Source organism: Quercus lobata, chromosome 7, assembly GCF_001633185.2.
Source record: "Quercus lobata isolate SW786 chromosome 7, ValleyOak3.0 Primary Assembly, whole genome shotgun sequence".
Lineage (NCBI taxonomy): Eukaryota > Viridiplantae > Streptophyta > Magnoliopsida > Fagales > Fagaceae > Quercus > Quercus lobata.
The window spans coordinates 32,723,886-32,744,398 of record NC_044910.1 but is presented as its reverse complement, the minus strand read 5'-3'; the positions used below and the strand labels follow the sequence as shown (position 1 = coordinate 32,744,398).

Here is a 20,513-nt window from a genome sequence, read left to right as displayed (position 1 = left end):
AATATATATCATAACAAAGTAAAAACGCTAACTTTTACTCAAATTATAGTGACTTAATAAAATCTAATATATATACCTTTCTTTTACATGAAAATTGTAATGTTATAACTTATAAACAACAACAATTCTTCTTCTTTTTTTTTCCAAAAGTTTTTATAATCAACTGAACTATAATTTTTAAAAATAAGGGGGGAAAATCAAATATATGTGCCAAAAAAAAAAAAAAAAAAAACCAAATATAGGGTATACAAAACCAAACTATGAAACAACGTAGCGTAAATACTAAATAGGCAGAGGTGATATATTTGCATACATAAACTTAGGAATAACGTAAACAAATCAAATATGTATTATATTATCGCGAGACTTCTGTCAGACTATAAAATGAAGCGCCTCAGTTATTCTTTCTACAATTCCAACAATACTGTCTGTGTTTCTCTACAAACACTTCAAACTCCAAAACTCTCTCTCTCTCTCTCTCTCTCCGAGTCTCTCTCGCTCACACAAACAAGCAAAGCGCATTTTCATTCTGTAGTCTGTACAAAGCCTCTCGATATCTTTCATTGTGGCTCACTCGTTTCTGCAGGTAATGAGATCTGAAAGTTTTGTTTTTTTGTTTTTTGTTTTTTTTTTTTTTTTTTGTTGGGTTCACTTCGTTTTGTTTTTGTTTACTGGTTACAATGGCGAAGTGGGTTTTGTTTGGTTTGGTTTTGTGGGTTTGATTAGATTGAGTTTTGGCTGTGGTTTTCGTTTTCGTTTTTTTTTTTTTAATGCTAAAATTTTCGCTGAAGATTGAACCTAGTAGAAGGTAAATTTTAGAGATTTGGATTTAAGTTCTTGGATTTGATGGTAGTGAAGTCTGATTTGCAAAGCTGAATGACATAATATTGTGTTTTGGAGTTGAAGAACGATAAAAATAAAAATAAAAATTTATTGACTCTGTATGTTTCATGAAGTTTTTCCCCCCTTTAGTATAGTTTGGTTGCTGTGAGAACTGTGGAGCCAATTGTGTTTTTTGTTTTTTAACATAAACCACAGAACATGGTTTTGATTCAGTATTTCTCTGTTTATGGAGTATGAGGCTATCTATCTTATTGATTAGATCTTCAACTTTCTCAATTTTTGTTTTTCTTGTCATAAAACTGATTGACTAGTTGCGTGTGTTACATGTTTGGTTCTTTATGACCTCTGGTTTCCCTTTTAATAAATTATCGTCCAACTTTAATCTATTGGTTATAAGATTTCTCTGGTAATGAGGCGTTTAATCATCCATTTATTCATTCATTGTGTTTGTTGGCTTGCTAGTAAATCTTTTTGCTACAATAGTGTCTCAATATCATTGTAGAGTATGAAATGTAAGACTTCTTTAATCTTGAATGGCTTTGCAATTCTATAGAGAGTGTGTGCTGCACATCAAGAATTCCTGGTTTCTTGGAAAATATTACACCCCCCCCCCCCCCCCCCCCAAAAAAAAAAGAGGAAAATATCTGGAGATTTATGGAAAATTTTTATGTGTATCATTCAATTTTGCATTTTCCCTTTTAAATTTATGGTCATTTGTGGATTCGTAGTCTATATGATTGATTCTTGTTGATTAAATAGTAACTTTTTTCTTCCTTTTTCGGGTGAAGATATCATACATTTGCTGTTGAACTGAATCTATTAATAATTGCTGTTTTACTTCTCCACTGTTCTACCAGAGGTTGGACACATAATCTTCTTCATTTCTTCAGGATTCTTAGGTTGTCACAAAAACTAGGGAATGCTGAAAGATGTGCTTGAAAGATGAGAATTCTCTCTCTGAGGATTATGAGATTGTCACTCCATTAGGGCTGCATTCATTTATCTTTGATGAGATTGGGTGTTTAACTTACTGCTCATTACAATTCTGTGCTCGAACTCCCTGTGCAGCTAGAAATTTAAGAGAGTATTTCATTTCAGAACATGATGTCTGTGAAGATGGTTGAGCTTTTATTTTGTTGAAATAAGTTATTATCTTATAAATACCTATATCAAAGATATTGTGCCAGCAGGCGAAGTAAGTTTTATTGCGCTCAATCGGTACTTGGCATGGAAGACAAAGTGACTGTATTGATGCAACGGTATGAATTAGGGAGACAATTGGGCCAAGGTACCTTTGCCAAGGTTTACCATGCAAGGAACCTTAAAACTGGCATGAGTGCGGCCATTAAGGTAATCGATAAAGAGAAAATCTTGAAGGTTGGGATGGTTGAACAGATTAAGCGGGAAATTTCTAGCATGAGTATGATCAAACATCCAAACGTGGTGGAGCTTTATGAGGTTATGGCCAGCAAAACTAAGATTTACTTTGTTATGGAGTATGCCAAGGGTGGTGAGCTTTTCAGCAAGGTAGCCAAAGGAAAGCTCAAGGAGGATGCTGCTAGAAGATATTTCCAACAACTGATCAGTGCTGTTGATTATTGCCACAGTCGAGGTGTGTGTCATCGAGATTTGAAGCCAGAAAACCTACTGTTGGATGAGAATGGAAATCTAAAAGTTTCAGATTTTGGATTGAGTGCCCTTGCGGAATCTAAGCATCAAGATGGGTTGCTCCATACAACCTGTGGGACTCCTGCATATGTTGCTCCAGAAGTAATTAACAGAAAAGGCTATGATGGATCCAAAGCTGATATTTGGTCATGTGGGGTGATTTTATATGTTCTGTTGGCTGGTTATCTTCCATTCCATGATTCAAATCTGATGGAAATGTATAGGAAGATTGGTAAGGGTGACTTTAAATTCCCTAACTGGTTTGGCCCCGAGGTGAGAAGGTTGTTGTCGAAGATCTTGGATCCAAACCCAAATACAAGGATATCCATTGCCAAGATAATGGATAATTCTTGGTTTCGAAGGGGGTTACAACCCAAACCCCGAATTATTCAATCAGAAGTGAAAGAACCTACCCCTATAGATGTTGATGCAGTTTTTGGACCAAATGAGAGTAGCAGTTCCAGCACCGAGTCAAAGCAAGAATTGGCAAAGCCTTCTAATTTGAATGCATTTGATATCATCTCTCTGTCGGCAGGCTTTGATTTGTCTGGTTTGTTTGAGGAGACTGAACAGAAGAAAGAAGTGCGATTCACATCCAACAAACCTTCCTCAATCATATTATCTAAGCTGGAAGAGATTGCCAAGCGATTGAGACTGAAAGTGAAAAAGAAAGATGTAGGATTGTTGAAAATGGAGGGGTCTAAGGCTGGAAGGAAAGGGCTCTTGGGAATTGATGCCGAGATCTTTGAGATCACCCCACATTTCCATATGGTGGAGATGAAAAAGTCGAGTGGAGATACGCTGGAGTACAAAAAAATGTTGAAACAGGACATAAGACCAGCACTCAAGGACATTGTTTGGACCTGGCAAGGAGAGCAGCAGCAGCAGCAGACGCAGCCACAGCAGCAACAAGAAGAAGTAGATCAACAACCTGCCAATGTTCTTTTGCCGCTAGCTGTATCTCCTCTGGATTCATAGAAGTGGGTGTATATAATGGATTAATTTTAATTTGTGTCTTAAACTTGTTAGATTCTTAATCTTCTGTTGTTAGTTTGTCATTGTGACTAAAAACATTAATTACAGCAAAAGAAAAGAAGGTAATTCCAGAACAAGGCATCTAATTTGCTGTTTGTTTTATGGCTGCTTGCAATTTCACAAGCCCTTTGTTTTTGTATTTTGTGTAGCAACTTACTCCACATACTGCTATTGTAGCAGAAGCAGCGTCAGCAGCACAAGTGGTATGTTGGAAGCAATTTGCAGGAAGTGTAATTATTTACCTTTTCCAATAATCTTTTGGTTTATCATGGAGCAAAATTTGCACTTATTATGTGTAATTGAAATGATGATTCTAAGTATTCTCAAGCATTGTGTCCCCATAAAGAAGCACAATTGTTTGGAGACCACATCTCATGATCCCCGTGGGGTAGCACAATCGATTAAAGATTGTGCCTCATGAAGCAGTGGCCATCTATCATAGTTTCAAGCATTGCAATTTACTTTTCAGCTTAAATTGGGAAACCCGGAAACCAACAATTCCAATGTTCAACAATAAGGTATATTTTACATCCAGTATATGCATCATTCCTCTCATAGCATGATCGTAAATTATGAGAAGACCTATGAAATAATTATTCTCTTTCTAAGTAATTTTAAATTATCACAGAGACTTTGTTGAATATTACAAGCACTGAAGCCTAGAAATTTGCAATAAACCCCAAAAAAAGGAGGTGGATAAGAAGAAGTCCTCAAAAGGTAGCAACCACTTGTCATATCCATACATCCAACATTCAAAGAAGTGCACAAAATAAATGTTTTTTTATTATAAAGAATAAAAGATAGTATCAGATTAACGATTAAAGTGATTAAATTTATGTTCTTCTAAAAAATCAAGCTTATGAAGTTAATGATCCAAATTTTCTAACAACTCAGAATTTTTAAGATAATAAAAAATTGATAAAGTTTAGTTATAAAATTGGTTGCAGCTTAAGGCTACAATATTACTCAATAAAATAAAAATTATTACATATTTTAAAAATTTAACCGTTGAATTGCATATTTTTTACACTCTTAATACATATATCAAATTTTGTGTCAATCAGATATTATTTACTATATGATCTATAAGTTTATATTTTATACATAATTTTAAATTACAAAAATTTACAATTTAAACAATTTATTGATGACATAACTATTGATCTTTAATTTTCTAGAAATTTTGCAAATATAGAGTGTATAAGAAGAAGATATAATCCAATAATAGATTTGTCAAAATTTACTTCCAATAAAAAAATATTGAGTAAAAACAATCAACTTTGTAACTAAACTTTACCTATAACAAATTTATTAAAAGAAACCAAACAAAAGTAAAAAGATAAAAATACTAGAAGAAAACAATGTATTTTGTCTTTTTGTAACTTCAACCGTTCAACATGGGTTACATTGTCTTGGACCCTTTGGTGAAAGATAAAAAACGAAGGGACTGAGGTTTTGGCTGTGTTGTGTGGGACCCACGACAACATAACAATAAAATAGAAGGTAGAAGATGTCAAGAGTTGTTGGGTTTTATCGAAATCCGACCTTAGCTCAGTTGGTAGAGCGGAGGACTGTAGTTGGTCTCTAACAGACATCCTTAGGTCGCTGGTTCGAATCCGGCAGGTCGGATATCTCCTTTTTTTTGTTTTATTTTTAATCTTATGAAACAATTTCATTACTATGTGCTTTGTTTTGTTGGTAAAAAAAGCTTGACCTATTGTCAAAGTTGTCAATTTCATTTCAATGGTGGTTCGAATCTATTAAAATGAAATATTTTGGCACCAATTTTTTTAGGATTACTGCTTATTTTATATATATATATATTTATATACTTCGGATTCTGTGGAAGATTTTGATTCCCCTATTTGTCTAGCCTGCACAACGGCCAAAATTATTACAATATTCAAAATGCGTCTGAAAAGCCACAAGCCATGATAATATATGAAAAGATGAGATGTTATGAGAAGATGCGTCTGACAAAAGCTTCAATAAAGCCAACAAAAGATGTCATATTAATGTCTTTTAAAAAAGAAAAGAGAATCTACGTGTGTGTGTGTATATATATATATATATATATATATGTACCCAATAAAAAATAAATAAAATTTTTTATCACATCATGTTCTACCATCTCATTTATCAATTCAAAATCAAATAATTTATACATTTAATATCATCATTACATAGGATCTAACTTTTCCTTCTATTAAAAATTTTCTAGTTCCCTTCGATTTTTACACAGATGGAAGATGTGGCAAATAAAAAAATCTAAAGGTCAAATAAAGCCCACATCGCACACGTAACTTATTTTTATCACACAAGACTTATCTTTCCTGACTATAAACCTTTCAGCAACCTCCGTGGAAAACCCACCATGAATAAGCCTTTTTCAAAATGTTGATCCCATGTTGTTAATACGGGAGATTTCAATTGAAGAGGTTTTATTGGGGAGGTTATTGAGGGATGAACTCGCATTTGCCAAATCCAAAACATGAACCATGGGAATGGGATACACTCACTCATACACTACAACATGCCCAAGCCACTCCGGACAACTATCACCCTCAACCTCGAGACCCAAGCCTCCCACGGTTCCACCACACTACCACATCATTACCCATCATTCATTTATTTTGTTGCGTTTGGCTTCCTCTTGTCTAGGTCATAGATTGGTTTTTTTTTTATTTGAAATCAAATTTATCACCTTGATTGTGAGTTTCCAGGGCTGGTGGGTTTATGGTGTTAAAATCTTGAATTTTTTTTTTTTGTTGCTGAATGAGAAAGATGAATTGGGTAATAAAATGCCAGGAACATGGACCTTCTGAATTGGATATTATTAAGTGTGATTCAAATGTGAAAGTGAAGGAATAGAGTAAGCTTCCATGGCTGCTTTATTGACAACTTAAACCAAAAAAGGTGAGAAACATATAGATTTGCGTTTTATCGTCATCCCCAAACCAACAATCCAACGAAGTTTACATCACCGGAAAGATCAGAGATGATCTTTTACGCTGACTTCAGATCGCTGGGTTTCAAAACCTCTAGAAAACAATGCGGTGTTTATGGTAGACGTCGCTGACCGTGTCTAGGATCCTGGGCAGTGGATTTTCAATGAGATTTTTATTTAACCTTGAGATTTTTTATTTGCCACGGCTTCTATCCATGCAAAAAAATGGGAGAAAATTAGAGTATTCTAAATGGGAGGAAAACTATTAGTTTTAATTCAACCTAATAGTTTGCTAGACTTATATTGAACCATCATGGACCTGAATCACCACCTTATGAATCTAGCGAACTATTAGTTTTAATTTCTATTCCTCACTTTTCCACCCCCAACCAAACGGAGCCTAATGGTTGAGCTGCCCCCTGCATTTTATATATGCGATTCAAATGGCATTTTATATAAATTGGAAACTAAAAGGTTCCAGCGCACGTCGATTTGGATTACGCTTGAATATTACTATGCACATCAACTGCTAGAACTGATACTAATATTCCTTGCCTGCGAATTGTTTAGTCCCACAAATATCTAATACCTTTTAACAGCAAGACAAAAACCCAGAATGGTAAGTTTCACATACAAGGTTTGCTCTGTCATCAACTTTGAGCTAAAAGCATCAGCCCTTGGGGCTCAAATTAACCACCAGTATGTTCGAGAATTGGTGAGTAAAACCAAGAGTCGCTCACTACATGTCATTTTGCTCAGCCAGCCAACTAGACTGCTAAAGGAAGAGAAGAGGCACCAAAATGAGGAGTCAAACCACACGGCGGATCAAGCACAAAAACATCATCTCACAAGGCATCTCAATAATTGGGAGTCGGGATAATCAGCAAAAATATCCCAACCCTCCAAAATTCTAGTGGTGACTAAAATTGCAGATCAATTCTTTAGAATACTCCAATTTTTTTTTTTTTTTGTTTGGGGGGGAGGGTGGGTCTCCAGGGACTGATGGCTACCTAACTCAAAAAAATAGGTTGCAGATAAACTACATAATGAACAGAAGTGTGCCCTATACTATTATATTATGGTTAGACATCCACCAAGAGACCCCCTCCCCCAGCATATTAAAAAAGAAAAAAAGAACCTAGTAGATCAGAAACGTATAAAACCTGTTACCTTTCGCACAAATGCATGCATGCCACGTGTATTCCTATCGATGCTAATGTAAGTAAACATCAATCTCCCTTATAAAGAAGATGAGGAAGATACAATGCGTCCAGTATTCTAATCTCTCCTCCAAAAGAGGCTATATGCCTCTAGAGAACAGGTGTATTTAAGTCCCTCATTACTCTGTCACTGTTTTCAATTGAATCACCAAAGTGACTGTACATCTTTGTTAGGAAATAGACCCCCAATATGGGGCCTTGTAACAGTGGCCGTTCCAACACCTTCCCCTGAACCCTGCACGGCCCATTCCTTTCTGCCAATAAGAACAGAACCAAAACAAGAATTAGATTACCAATGATGAATTCAAAACAAAAATATTTTTACCAAGAAAAGTTTTCATTAAGAAGAACATATATTAGACCAAATGATCAGAATAAACTGAACCAAGCATTAAATAAAAGGGATAAGATCAAGCTATAATTCCCTAGAAATTTTAGAAAGAAAGACAACCCATTCAAAGAAAACAATCTATAATCACATTCAACATCAACACAAACATCAAGCCTAAAATCTCCAAGGACATATTTGCAAGCTTAAATATTTAAGGAGACACCTTCCATTACTTATCAACCCCTGGATTCCATCAGAAGATTGATCTCATTTCATGAGATAAACCATGTTGCAAATATTTATTAAAGCAAATTCACGCTTGAATGCCATTACACATTCATCCCATTTAATGCCTTTTTGTTATTACAAATGCATTGTTACATAAATGAACAATGCTACACTAATGTGGGACAAAATATCAGGATAAACACGGCTTCCATTTTTTTTTTTTTTTAATTCTAAAGAATAATTTTCATATTAATAATTGGATAGATAAAATGGATTTACATTAGGAAGAACTTAAGAACTCCACTGCACAACCACAAAACAAAGCTCGGAGTAATAGAAATAGTATTCATATCAAGTCTTGAATCAGGCATGCTTGGGCTGACCAAAGTTTTGGCTACGAGTGTAGCAGCTACAAAAATTCCATTAAAAGGAGTTGGTCATTTGGTGAAAATTCTTATTTGGAACAGGAAGCTGTCTCGGATTCATTATCATCTCTCATTTATCAAGCCTCAAAGATATGGAATCCACATGAAAATGCACACAACAACTGCTTACTAAAAAATAATTGAAATAAAACGATCAAATCCTCAGATAGATCCACCGTCAAATGACTAACTTGTTTATCAATATTTTTGATTTTATGTAAATGCACAAGACTCAAACAACAAGAGAGTTAGTATCATTTAAAAGGTACATTAACAAGGCAAAACTTAGGTACAATTCCTTAGATATTGTACCTTAAGAGGTTCCCCAATTAAATTCAAACATGTGGCTACAGTCACATAGTTGAATTTAGACTAAAATGTAAAACTGACCCTCTAAGTTTTACCAAAATTCATTTCAGTCCTCTAAGTTTCAAAAGTTTTCAATTCAGGTCTTCCACTAACTTCCGTTAATGCTCTACCGTTAAAGTGCATTTTTTCTTTCAGATTTTTAATTATTAAAAAAATGCAAAAAACTAATTTAATTATAAAACAAAATGAAGAAATCCCAGAAACACAACAAACCCAGCACACAAACAACAAAAAAATTCTTTACATTGTTTACAACCAAAAATGGCATCAAAATACAAAATTTCAATACACAAATTCAGAACAAAGCATAACAAACTCGAACAAAAGGATCCAACGTCAATTATCAATATCACATACAATTTACAAAGTCGCTATTTATTCAACAATGAATCAATTTTTCTGGGTTTTTCAATTTTGGGGTTCATCTGGTTTTTACAAACAAAATCAAAAATAAGAACAGATTTGACTAAAAACTGAACTTGAAATCCCAAATCAAATCAGAGAGAAAGAATCCAAGGAGACCCTGATTAGATTGGAGAAAAAAAATCTAAGACTCTAAAACCAAATAAACACAACAGCCCAGCAGTGGGTTGGAATTCCGATGAGGGTTTGACGAGAAAACATAGAGAGAAGGAGATTGGCCTAGTCGAACTGAGCTAAGAGCAAGATGACTACCACCAAGCAACGATAGTTGGACAGTGACCGGTGAGAAGCGGCGAGCGGCTGAGCTTGGTGGTCGGCCATGAACAAAGCTTGGAAAGGAGCTCCTTGGGTCCGGCCGAGAGCGAGAGTGTGAGAGATTCAAATTATAGAAAGAGAAGAGAGAGGAGAAAAAGAGAGATCGAGGGGCTGTTTGGTACATCATTTTAAACCCATGTTTTCAGTTTTTAAACAACATTACATGCATTTTCACACTTTTTCACCCATACGTATTTCTAAAAAAACTGAAAACTGTTGTTTAAACACACATACCAAACGGGCCCTGAAGTTCTATTTTTAAAACTTTTGTTTCTTCAAAATATAATTTTTATGCTAATTTAATTTTTATGGATTTTTTAAATGGAGAAATTAACAAATTTTTTTTTTTAAATGAAACTAACAGTGATTTGACGAAATCAAACTGAAGGACTTAATTGAACATCTTTGAAACTTAGAGGACTGAACTGACCGAATGTAAAGTTAAAGGACTGAAATGAATTTTGGTGAAACTTAGAAGGCCAGTTTTGTATTTTAGCCTTGAATTTAATTAGATAACTCAAGAAACTGTTCCAAAGTTTTGCTCCATCAACTATTAGGATAAACAAAATCAAAGAAGGCCAAAAATGATCCTAGCCAATTCCCACAACTGTTATGTGTGAAGCACCAAGTACAGATTATTAAGCAATGATTTAATTAAAAAAATGGGCAGAGTATAAGAGAAATTCCCCGTCCAAACATCTAGAATTTGTTTAAAAGATTGAATCAAAATCCAAAACCCAAAAAGTTTCTTTCTCTGTTCTCTGTGGCTGCTCCATTATAAAAGGTTCACTGTGCATGTCTCACTCCAAAGGCAATGGCAAAACTATGAAGGCCTAGGTGTCTAGCCTTAGTTTCAAAAAAATATTTTGGTTTGCCACTAGTTATCACAGTATGAGCAAGAAATATTAATACAATATTAGCTAAGCCAGTGTTTAACTGATTCTGAACGACCTTGGACTAAAGGTTTTACAGCTTGAAGCCATCATTTATTCATTTAGGGGCTTCGTTCCCCAACAAATTAAATTACCAGCTTTTTCCTGTTCTGTTTAACCTTTCACGTCTATTCACATTATACAATGTCACAATCACAATACGCAGTTGACAAATGCTAGTGTAGTATCCTTCCCAGATAATTAGTAAATTGGGTTAAACAAGGTCATAACACACTAAGAAATCAAGAATAACTAGCTAGCACAGATAACCACATCAACAAACAATTCTTACAAGAAGACACTTCCAGCTAAATCATTTTTTGATTAAGAAAGACTTCCAGTTAATTCATGCTTTATTCATCCAAAAATTTCCTCCATTCTTTTTTTTTTGATAGGTAATAGAAAGTTTATTGAATAAAAGTACATCATGTTAACAATGGAGAACAAATTGTACTTGAAACAATTACAAACAAATCAAAGAGAAGAATGAACAGATTGTAGGAAATCAAAAACAAGTTTAAATGTATCGACTCTTACTATTAATATCCTTCTAGAACAAGTTTAATTTTTTTAATCAAAAAGAGATCAATGTGTAGAGAGAGAGAGAGAGAGAGAGAGGGTATCAAATCAGGTAACCGTCTTATTTGACAGAAACTGCAGTGCTTGACAACTTCCTAGGTTCACAGTCAAGAATTCCTAACAACTAGAATATTAATCTAGGAGCCTTCTTCAATTAAATGATAAAAAAATAAAGGTAAATATTATCATAATTAAACAATGACCAAGGTTGATGACTTCTAAATCAAGATTCCAGGGCAAGATTTTTTTTACAAAAACGATAAAGCTAGGGACACGACAAAACTTCACAACATTCCCGAATTAGCCTTCCACCTCACATATGCGCCCATCACAATCTGCAATTTTTTTTTTTTTTAAATGACCCATGTATGAGGTGGTAGGCTAATTTGGGTACGTTGTGAATTTTTGTTGTGCCCCAAGTAGGACACTTAGAAAAAAGAAGCAAAAGTCAATTTTCATGCTCACGCTAATATGGTTTCTACAAAATCACTAATACTCACAAAGAATGGGTACACACTTGAATGGACTTTATTAGTTCTGACTTCCTAGCTTATGGAGAAGTCAGGAAGAAGCCCAGGGTCAGGTGCGTGCCCACATTTATGTGTAGCTGAGACTGTTTGGGGGATCTCGTACATAATTGATGGGCAATTCTGATGATATCTAAAGAATAACATGCCCAATAAAAAATGCAAACAACACTTTCTTCTACTTCGCTTTTCTAGGGAAGATTTTTATGGTAAACTGTGTTAACTCAATAAGGATATGCATAAATCATCATTATTATTGTCACTGACGATCACAATCTTCATAGCTCACATTATCAAAAAGGGAACAAAAAGACTTGTGACTCTAATCAATTATCAATCTCCTAACATCTCAACAACATGAGCCATAAAAAAAATTTGGAGAAAGGATAAGAGAGTAGTGCGCTTACTTGGACCAACAATTGGCAGGAGACGGCTCAAATGGATTATTAGCTCCAGAGCCAGGACTGCCATACACCAAATCATTCTGGGTTTCTTCTTGAGCCTTGGGAGCAAAATGATTTCCACTTCCTGACAATGGTGGAAAAAAACCTCCAGAATGTAACCAGGGCTCATTATCACTCGAACTAGTAACAGGGCTGAATGGCACACCATTCTGTCCATTACCAAGAAAAATATTGTGTGGAGAATGAGTGCCAGAAAGGACATGGTCCTCATTTGTAAACAGTGAAGCCATATTTTTCTGAGAAGAAGGATGCACAAAATCTTCCTTGTTTGATCTGTTCCGTTCTGGGGGTAAAAGCCAGCTTGCATTCCCACCTACTAAACCTAAACCATCCTGACCAAGAGGAGAAGAATTCCACATTTGCCATGTTCCTGTCTCATTTGGAATAGCATCATCCACAGCAAAACTATGCCTATCATGGGCCTTAGGGGTACTTGGAAACCAATTAGAATTATTATGCTTTTCTCGTGACATTGGGGACTCAATAGGAGAAGGCTTGTTGACTTCAGACAAAGCAGATAGATTCTTTAAACCATGAGGCTTTTCAAATCCCTTGTCTGTTGCAGAGCAATGCCGATCATTCTGAAAATTATTAAGTGACTCAGAAACAGGCCCAATCAAGGCTATCGGATCAGGCTCATAACATGGGTCTTCAAAATGCTCCGGCTCTTCGCATATAAATTCACGAGGCCCTTCTCCAATGCGAGGGAAGGTTGGATCAATGGCACGTGGAAAACCTAAACTAGTGATTGTGGAATCATATGGATAAGTAGACAGTGTAAATGGTGATGGCAGCCCAAAGTTTATTGGATTATCATATGGTCGTGCCAATAATGCTTGACTGGATAACTGTGGGCTTTGAACTTCTGTTTGGAACTTTGTATTTGGTCTGCTTATGACACTTGGATTTGATGATGGAGCAACAGATGATGAACGGGTAAATAATTGTTGCCATGATTTTTTAAGTGTTGGCCTAGGTTGTGGTTCTAAGAGCACCTGCAGGTTAGCAACTCAGCATTTTAAGAGCGTTTCTTCTAATAAATAATGCATCTGAGATTATCATGCTTGACAAGAAAACTCAAATGTTGCAAGTTGCAACTAACTGCTTAATTCTATAGACTAACTTTTTTTCTTTCTTTCTCTAGTTAAAGGGGGAAGGGAGAGGATAAATTTTGATGAAGAAAGAAGACTTAACCAATTAGAAAGATGTATCATATCTAAAAGTAGTGCTAAAGCTGGCAGTTATATTTCATGTCCAAATTCAAAGAAGCAACCTTACATGTCATTCAATAAAAATAGGTAAACATAATACTATTGAAATCACATAAATAAGTACATAAAAAAAAATCTTGCAAAAGAATGATGGGCTACAGAGAACAAGCATGGCATGATAGAGAAAAAAAAAAACTTCAAAATATCTTTATCATCTAAAATAAGTACATATTCCCATCCTAAGGCACCTGGAGAACATGTTAAAACTGTGACAGGTTAAAGTAAATGCAGAAAAGGCAACTTACAGGACGACAGATGTTCTTATCATCTCCATTTGTACTTAGTTTCCCAGCTACACGATCAGGTGGAAATGAATCTCTTTTATGAGGAAAAGTATGAACATGATCTACAGAACTGTTAGACTTATATTCTTTTGTAAATGTAGCAGGAGTATTAGCACCCTTTCCAAAAAGATTACCACCAGTGAATGCTTTAGAAGAAGACAAAAATGTACCCCTCATACGATCCAGATACCGAGTCCCAGAATTTCCCCGGATAAAACTGTTGGCAGAAATATTTTTCATCCCATGTCCAGTTTCCATGCTCTGGCCTTTCACATTTTCCATCCCAGATTTCTGATGTTCCCGACGATCAATCTCAAACTTCTTGTCCAATTCCCGCTTTCGCTCACTCTCCTTACCAGCTCTCTTTTCCAGCTCTTCTGCATCAGAATTGCTCTTACTAGACCCTTTGTCTTTGTCTTTGTCTTTCCTTCTTTCCTGACGCTTCTTTTCTGCTTCCTTCTTACTATCTTTCTCCCGGACAGGTGGCGATGTTTTGCCATGATCCTTTTCAGCCTCTATTTTCTCATCCCTTATTCTTCTACGTTCCTCCACCAATCTTGCAACCTCCTCCCTCTGCTTTCGCTCCTCCTCCTCCAAAAGTTCCCTCTCTAACCTAGCTTGTCTCTTTTCTTCAGCTTTTCTGCGTGCTTTCTCTCCTTTACTTTCGTTATAGCTAACCCCATTTTCACCCTTCTTAGCCAATATACCATGCTCAGCATCATTCAAACTATCTTCCGATGAACTAATCCTAAAAATCTTTCTCCAAAGCCACCTAATGCTAAAGAAAAAAGAAGTCAGCAGCTTCCACCCAAAAATAACAACTCCAGAGTAAGACTTCTCCGCCAAACAATTCTCATCACCTCCAAATACACCATTCCCATTCATCATCCAATAACTAGACTTTCCCGAAACAGACCCACCACCCCAATTCCCATTCTCCAACCAATCCTGACCACACATCCACCCATTCTCCGACCAGGCCTTACCATTCAATATCTTCCCACCTTTTCCAACCAAATCCTTAATAATACCACTATTTCCCATACCAGGCGGTACAGGCAAGTCCAAAACCGGCCTCTTCGATATATGCCCACAATACGAACACATAAACCGACCCCCACCAGGATTCTGATCCCTATACGGAGTCAAGCAGTTCCTGCACCTCCTTGTTGCCGTTTTCCTCAGCTTCTGCAATTCTATCGCTTCAAACCTCTTCCTCTCCCTTAACCGGGCATTCCTTCGTACCCGCCAAGCTGACAGCTGGGGCATCAAAATCTCATACCAAAACAGCGTAACCAACAATACAAACACACAGGCAAGCCTCGGCGACGTAATCTCAAACCGAAATGCAGGTGGTAAAAGCTGAGATAGAGCCCATAGACCTATGAGTGGAATAACTAACCAAGGCAGCATCGTGGCAACCCGGCGAGACCACTTCTGAATCACACAGAGTATACACATTATCCTCTACCCCACACCTATCTTCCCCGTCTCGAATCAAACCCTAACAATAAATACCAACCAATCAATAATCCCCTCCCCAATCTAACTTTTTCAGTTTTCCCCCAAAATCAAACACCGACCAAACCCTAGCTCAAATTTCTCGCACAAATCAAAATTACGGGATTTATTAACACGTCCCGAAACCTCAAGAACCCTAAAAACACCAAAATCATTCACGAAACACACATTATATATAGCATTAGTGGTTTTTCTCAAATTAATCGGAGCTACAATTAGCTCAAACAAACAGAAATTGAAACAAACATTAATCAATTTAGGGTTTCGAAAACATTTTTTTTTTTTTAAAAGAACAATGGGAAATGAAATTGATAAAACGGCGTCGTTGTTGAGCTGCGATTGTCGGCGTTTTATGGAGAGAGAGAGAGACTTACAGATTAGGAGACCATAGCGAAACGCAATGGGAGCCGAAATTTCGAGAGCCAATTCGGCGATTTTTCGGGGTTTTTTTTTTGGGGTTTGGTTCTTTTTTTTACAAGCGAAGAAATTGTGAACATGAAAAGATAAGAGAGAGAGAAGAGAGAGAGAGAGATGAAGAAGAAAATTGAGGGAAGGCAGTGAAAACAAATTATATAAGCAAGAACTGAACCGAGGGCGGTTCGGACCGGGTTGTGGATGACCGGGTCTTGATTTGGTGGATGTGGTGAATTTTTTTGATTTGATGGTTTTTTTTTTTTTTGGGGGGGGGGGGGGGGGGGGGGGGGGGGATTTGAATTTGACAGAAAGGTAAAAAACTGATGTTTATGTTTGTAACAAAAAGGGGGTTGGGGAAGGTTGTGTAGCAATGAGCTAGCATAGCCAGAAGATTTGATGTTGTTTGGGTTGTTAGTTTTGTTGTTTAAAAGGGTTGGGGGTGAAAAAAACTTACATAAATTTGGTGTGTTTATGGTTTTTGCTATATATGGGGATATTGGGGATCTCATTCTTTGTTGATTTTTGAGCCAATGAGTGATGCAATGGGTTTTAATGTTTTACGATAAAAAAATATATATTTTTCTCAAAACTTGTTATTGGCGTGACATTGATCACATTTATTGTCAAATAAGTAAATATTTTCATCCCATCAAAAAAATAAATAAATAAATATTTTCATAGTAAAGTCTATTACGATTTTAGCATTTTTCTAACAAAATATATAACTAAGAGTTTTGTTAATGGATGATGCCCTTAGAATACTTATTAATGAACTATTTTAAAAAAGTTTTAATACTACTGTTATGAGAAATATAAAATAACTGTAAAAAAAAGTTGGTTTATTTTTTCTTTTTTTATCAATAGTTTCTAAAAATAGTTCTTAAACCAATATCCTTACAGTATCCTTTAACTTTTCCCATAAGTAATATCAATTATTGCTCATACGTTAGTTAGTTTTGTGCAAAAAAAAAAAAAAAAAAAAAAAAAAAAAGGCTAAAAATGAACAATGGTTTATTAAGGATTTTTTTTTTTTTTAATGTATAACCTTATATATGAGTGATAAACTTGAAAAACAAATGTTCCTATAAAAAATAATAAATAACTATATAAATAAATAAATAAACTTGAGAAACAATTGTGGCATGTCAATGGTGAAGGGATATTACCATTACTGCTCATGTACATTGAATACTGGTCAAAATATGACTAATAAATCATAAATCTTAAAAATGGGCACTCATTTCATTTGCATGATAATCTTATTAAAGTAAAAAATCCAATTATTGTCAGGTTAATGTTAGCATTAAGTTGTTTTAGTTTGATAACAAGTTCTCTCTATGGATGCCTATAATCATGAAAGCTTCTACCCAAATTATGTTTGAAATGTGAACATGAAATAAATGTGGCGGATAAGTCATATATTTATTTCACTCTTTTTTTCCTCCTATAGCAGCCAAAGTAAGCTTCTTTTTTCTTAAGTGAGCGTTTGGATAAATGAGTGTTTGCGTTTGCTGTGTTTTTTTTTTTTTTTTTCAGCTGGGCACTTCTTGCACTATTCATTATCCATGAACAATGAATTTAGGCATGTGAATAATAAAAATTTTGTGAACAGTAACTTTTTAATTATTTTTTTATTGTTTTCAGTAAAATAAGTTGTATCCAAACATACCCTAAATGGGAAGTGTGCAAGGAAATATTACATTTTAAATTTAAATTATTTATTTAAGTAAAAAGATTTTTATAATTAACAACTGCAAACTATGAAATTAGAATTGTTATAGTGGAAAAACATTGTGGTATAAAAATTGTATATATAGAATTTCTTGTTAGTTTACAGGCTGAAGAGAGAGAGAATAAAAGAAATGTGTTTGTTAGAAGTCAAAAAGAGCAATGAGTAAAAAAATGAGTAATATTTTTAAGCAAATGTTGTATGCAATTAATGCAAAGGAGATTTATAATTTATAAATCAAATTAGTTACCTTTTGCTTATTACTCTAACTCATCAATAATTTGGGTAATGCACGAAAAAAATATAAATATATATATATGATATATATATATATATATATATATAAAGAATGATTTTTTTTAAATGAACTTTTAAAAACTTACTTGCTATCAATTTCTCGTTCAAAGTTCAAACAAACTTACCTCCCTCTCTCGTGTTAAATGAAGGAACTTTAAAGGAGAGTTAACTTGAATTTTCTAATAATCACTTGAATATATATAAATATATATATATATATATATTTATATATATATATATATATATATATATTTATATATATGAACTTTTAAAGACTTACATGCCAACATTAAAAGAAAGATAAATATTATTATTATATAGATGAGAAAGCGTGGTGATATCAATTAATTTCTCACTCAAACAAAATTACCTCCTTAGTCCAAAAAAAAAAAAAAAAAATCTATCAATTAAAAAAACCTTACAAATTTTGCTGAAATTTAGTAATACAGATCATGTAACCACATTGACTACATATTAACAAATACAGTACATGTTAAGGCAATGCCTAGTGTTAATGGTTAATTGGTTATTCAAAAACATAAAATTAACTAGAATCTTGACTAGTGCAGTGCATGGAAAGCCAGTGGCTAATAAACTGCAAAAATCATTAGTTATTTAGATTTTCATTTATTATTATTATTTGGGTTCCATTAACCGTTGTCATTAGGGTATTTGATAATAGACAATTTTAAAAAACTTTTAAAACCACTTTTATAAGAAATATAAAAATGTGTCTAAAATGTCAATTATCTTTTTTTTTTTCTCAACAAAATTTTCTAAAAATATTTCCTAAATCTCCGTTAACTTTTACCTTATTATTATTTTTTTTTTAATGTGAAAACCTTCTTTCTCATTCACGAAAACAGATCAATACAAAGACTATAAAAAGAATAGCTCTGCCGCCTCAATCGGATGATCCTCCATCCTCAAAAAAAATAATAATAATAATAATAATAATTTTTTTTGCTGAACTCCATCCTCAATTTGTGTTATTTATCATTAAAGAAGCTTCACAAGAACTTCAATTAATGTTGTATACAAAATCGTTGGGATTGAAAATGTTTTCGGGGTAAGAACAATGGCGGTTCTAAGAAATTCTTTAAGGGTGATTACGAAGAAGCTTACAACTATACAAAATTTAATTTTTTTTAAAAAAAAAAAAACTTATATATAAATGTCACCTAAAAATAACCCCACAAATACATGAAGTATTACAATTTATTTTTACTAACAAAGAGGGAAAAAAAAGAAAAAGATGAACTTATAAGAGATAAAGTAGTAATTGAGAATGCTGAAGTGAGAGTACGTAATAAAGTGATAGAGAGCTTGAAATTATAATAGAGAAGATAAAAATTAAGAAAGAGATAGAGAAACGAATGATATTTGCTATAACTATGATAACTGTAAAGCCAAAGAAAGTATAACTGTCGGTACCACCAAGGAGAACTCCCGACAAAATTATTTTTCTTGATATTGTTTTTTAATGAAAAATGAAATTAGCAATTATTTTTATATAATGGGTTGAACAAGTTACAAATTTGAATGATTAGAGTTTTTTTTTTTTCTTTTTTCTTTTGAATGGACTTTTTTGTTGAATAATTTGCCCAGTTATTGCTTGATTTAGTCTTATTTTTGTTTGGGTTATTTTTGTTGTTGTTTGAACTTATTTTTATTGTTGTTATTTAAGGTTTTTTTTTTTTTTTTTTGGGTTTAAGGGTTAAGGATTTTTTGATTAGGTTATTTTTGTTGTTGTTTGAACTTATTTTTATTGTTGTTATTTAAGGGTTTTTTTTTTTTTAGGGTTAACGATTATGTTTTGGGGGTCAAATTTATTTTTGGAGTAATACTATGTCCATAACATTTTTACAACAAATCTTACATGACAAGTTGTTATTAATGAGTAAAAAAAGTTAATATCAATATATATTGGACCCAAATTAGAATCAACAATAGCTTATCGCAAAAGATTTATTGTAAAACTGTTGTGAAAATGTTGTGGATTCAACATTACTCCTATATTTTTCTTTAACCCAAATTCATGTGATTTTCTAGTAAGGGTATTCAACATTTTTATCATGGTGGTCAAAATAAGTTATAGTTTAGTATGTGTATGTGTATATATATATATTAGTAAATATATATATACATTTTTTTCCAAGTCAAGTAGTTTTGTGACCACCATGACATAAACATGAAGCCACCCCAGTGGGACACAATTCTTGACAAACTTACAATTATTGAAAAATAAACACTAAAGAGAAGTAAGAAATATGTGAAAATGAACTATATGCACAAACACTTTTATATATATATATATATATATATATATATATTTTCTGAAACAAACATTACTTAAATATGGAAATGAATAGATGAAAACCATGTGTGCGTTTGGCATTGGCTTAAAAAGCTAGTTTTTTTTTATACTATTTAGCTTAATTTTGCTGCTATTTATGGGTCTCATTGCACTTTTTGATACTATTCATGAGTCTCACTGTACTATTTCAACTATATTTTAGCTTTATCTACAGTACTTTCAGCAAAAAGTTTTCAATTTCACCTAAATAAACTGTTGTCAAATAGATACTAAATCAAACAAAATATATATGGTGCTTTTTACAAGGAAACCAAATGACTCGGTCTAATTGGGGTTCTTGTTATCTTCTTCCATGTGTCAAAATATAGGAATAA

At 33.8% G+C, this 20,513-nt stretch overlaps 2 protein-coding genes and 1 non-coding gene across 4 annotated transcripts; 2 read left to right on the top strand and 1 right to left on the bottom strand.

The window, feature by feature from the left end:
* Window positions 1–369: 369 nt before the first annotated feature.
* Window positions 370–3,815, top strand: LOC115953068 (CBL-interacting protein kinase 2-like). Of its 2 annotated transcripts, none has more exons than XM_031070546.1 (2): window positions 370–586; window positions 1,734–3,815. In XM_031070546.1, exon 2 carries the CDS (start codon window positions 2,071–2,073, stop codon window positions 3,487–3,489), a length of 1,419 nt encoding a protein of 472 aa, XP_030926406.1. In that variant the 5' UTR covers window positions 370–586; window positions 1,734–2,070; the 3' UTR covers window positions 3,490–3,815. The 2 variants fall into 2 exon arrangements, with proteins under 2 accessions (XP_030926406.1, XP_030926407.1); XM_031070547.1 differs by having other exon boundaries at window positions 1,701–3,815.
* Window positions 3,816–5,086: 1,271 nt separating this feature from the next.
* TRNAY-GUA lies at window positions 5,087–5,175 on the top strand. Its single transcript is given in 2 exon segments — window positions 5,087–5,123; window positions 5,140–5,175. It is a non-coding gene; the product is annotated as a tRNA-Tyr (tRNA).
* Window positions 5,176–7,648: 2,473 nt separating this feature from the next.
* LOC115952752 lies at window positions 7,649–15,932 on the bottom strand. Its single transcript, XM_031069988.1, has 4 exons — window positions 15,757–15,932; window positions 13,823–15,518; window positions 12,250–13,301; window positions 7,649–7,967 (listed from the first exon to the last, which is right to left on the bottom strand). Exons 2-4 carry the CDS (start codon window positions 15,320–15,322, stop codon window positions 7,859–7,861), a joined length of 2,661 nt encoding a protein of 886 aa, XP_030925848.1. The 5' UTR covers window positions 15,323–15,518; window positions 15,757–15,932; the 3' UTR covers window positions 7,649–7,858.
* Between the last annotated feature and the right edge of the window lie 4,581 nt (window positions 15,933–20,513).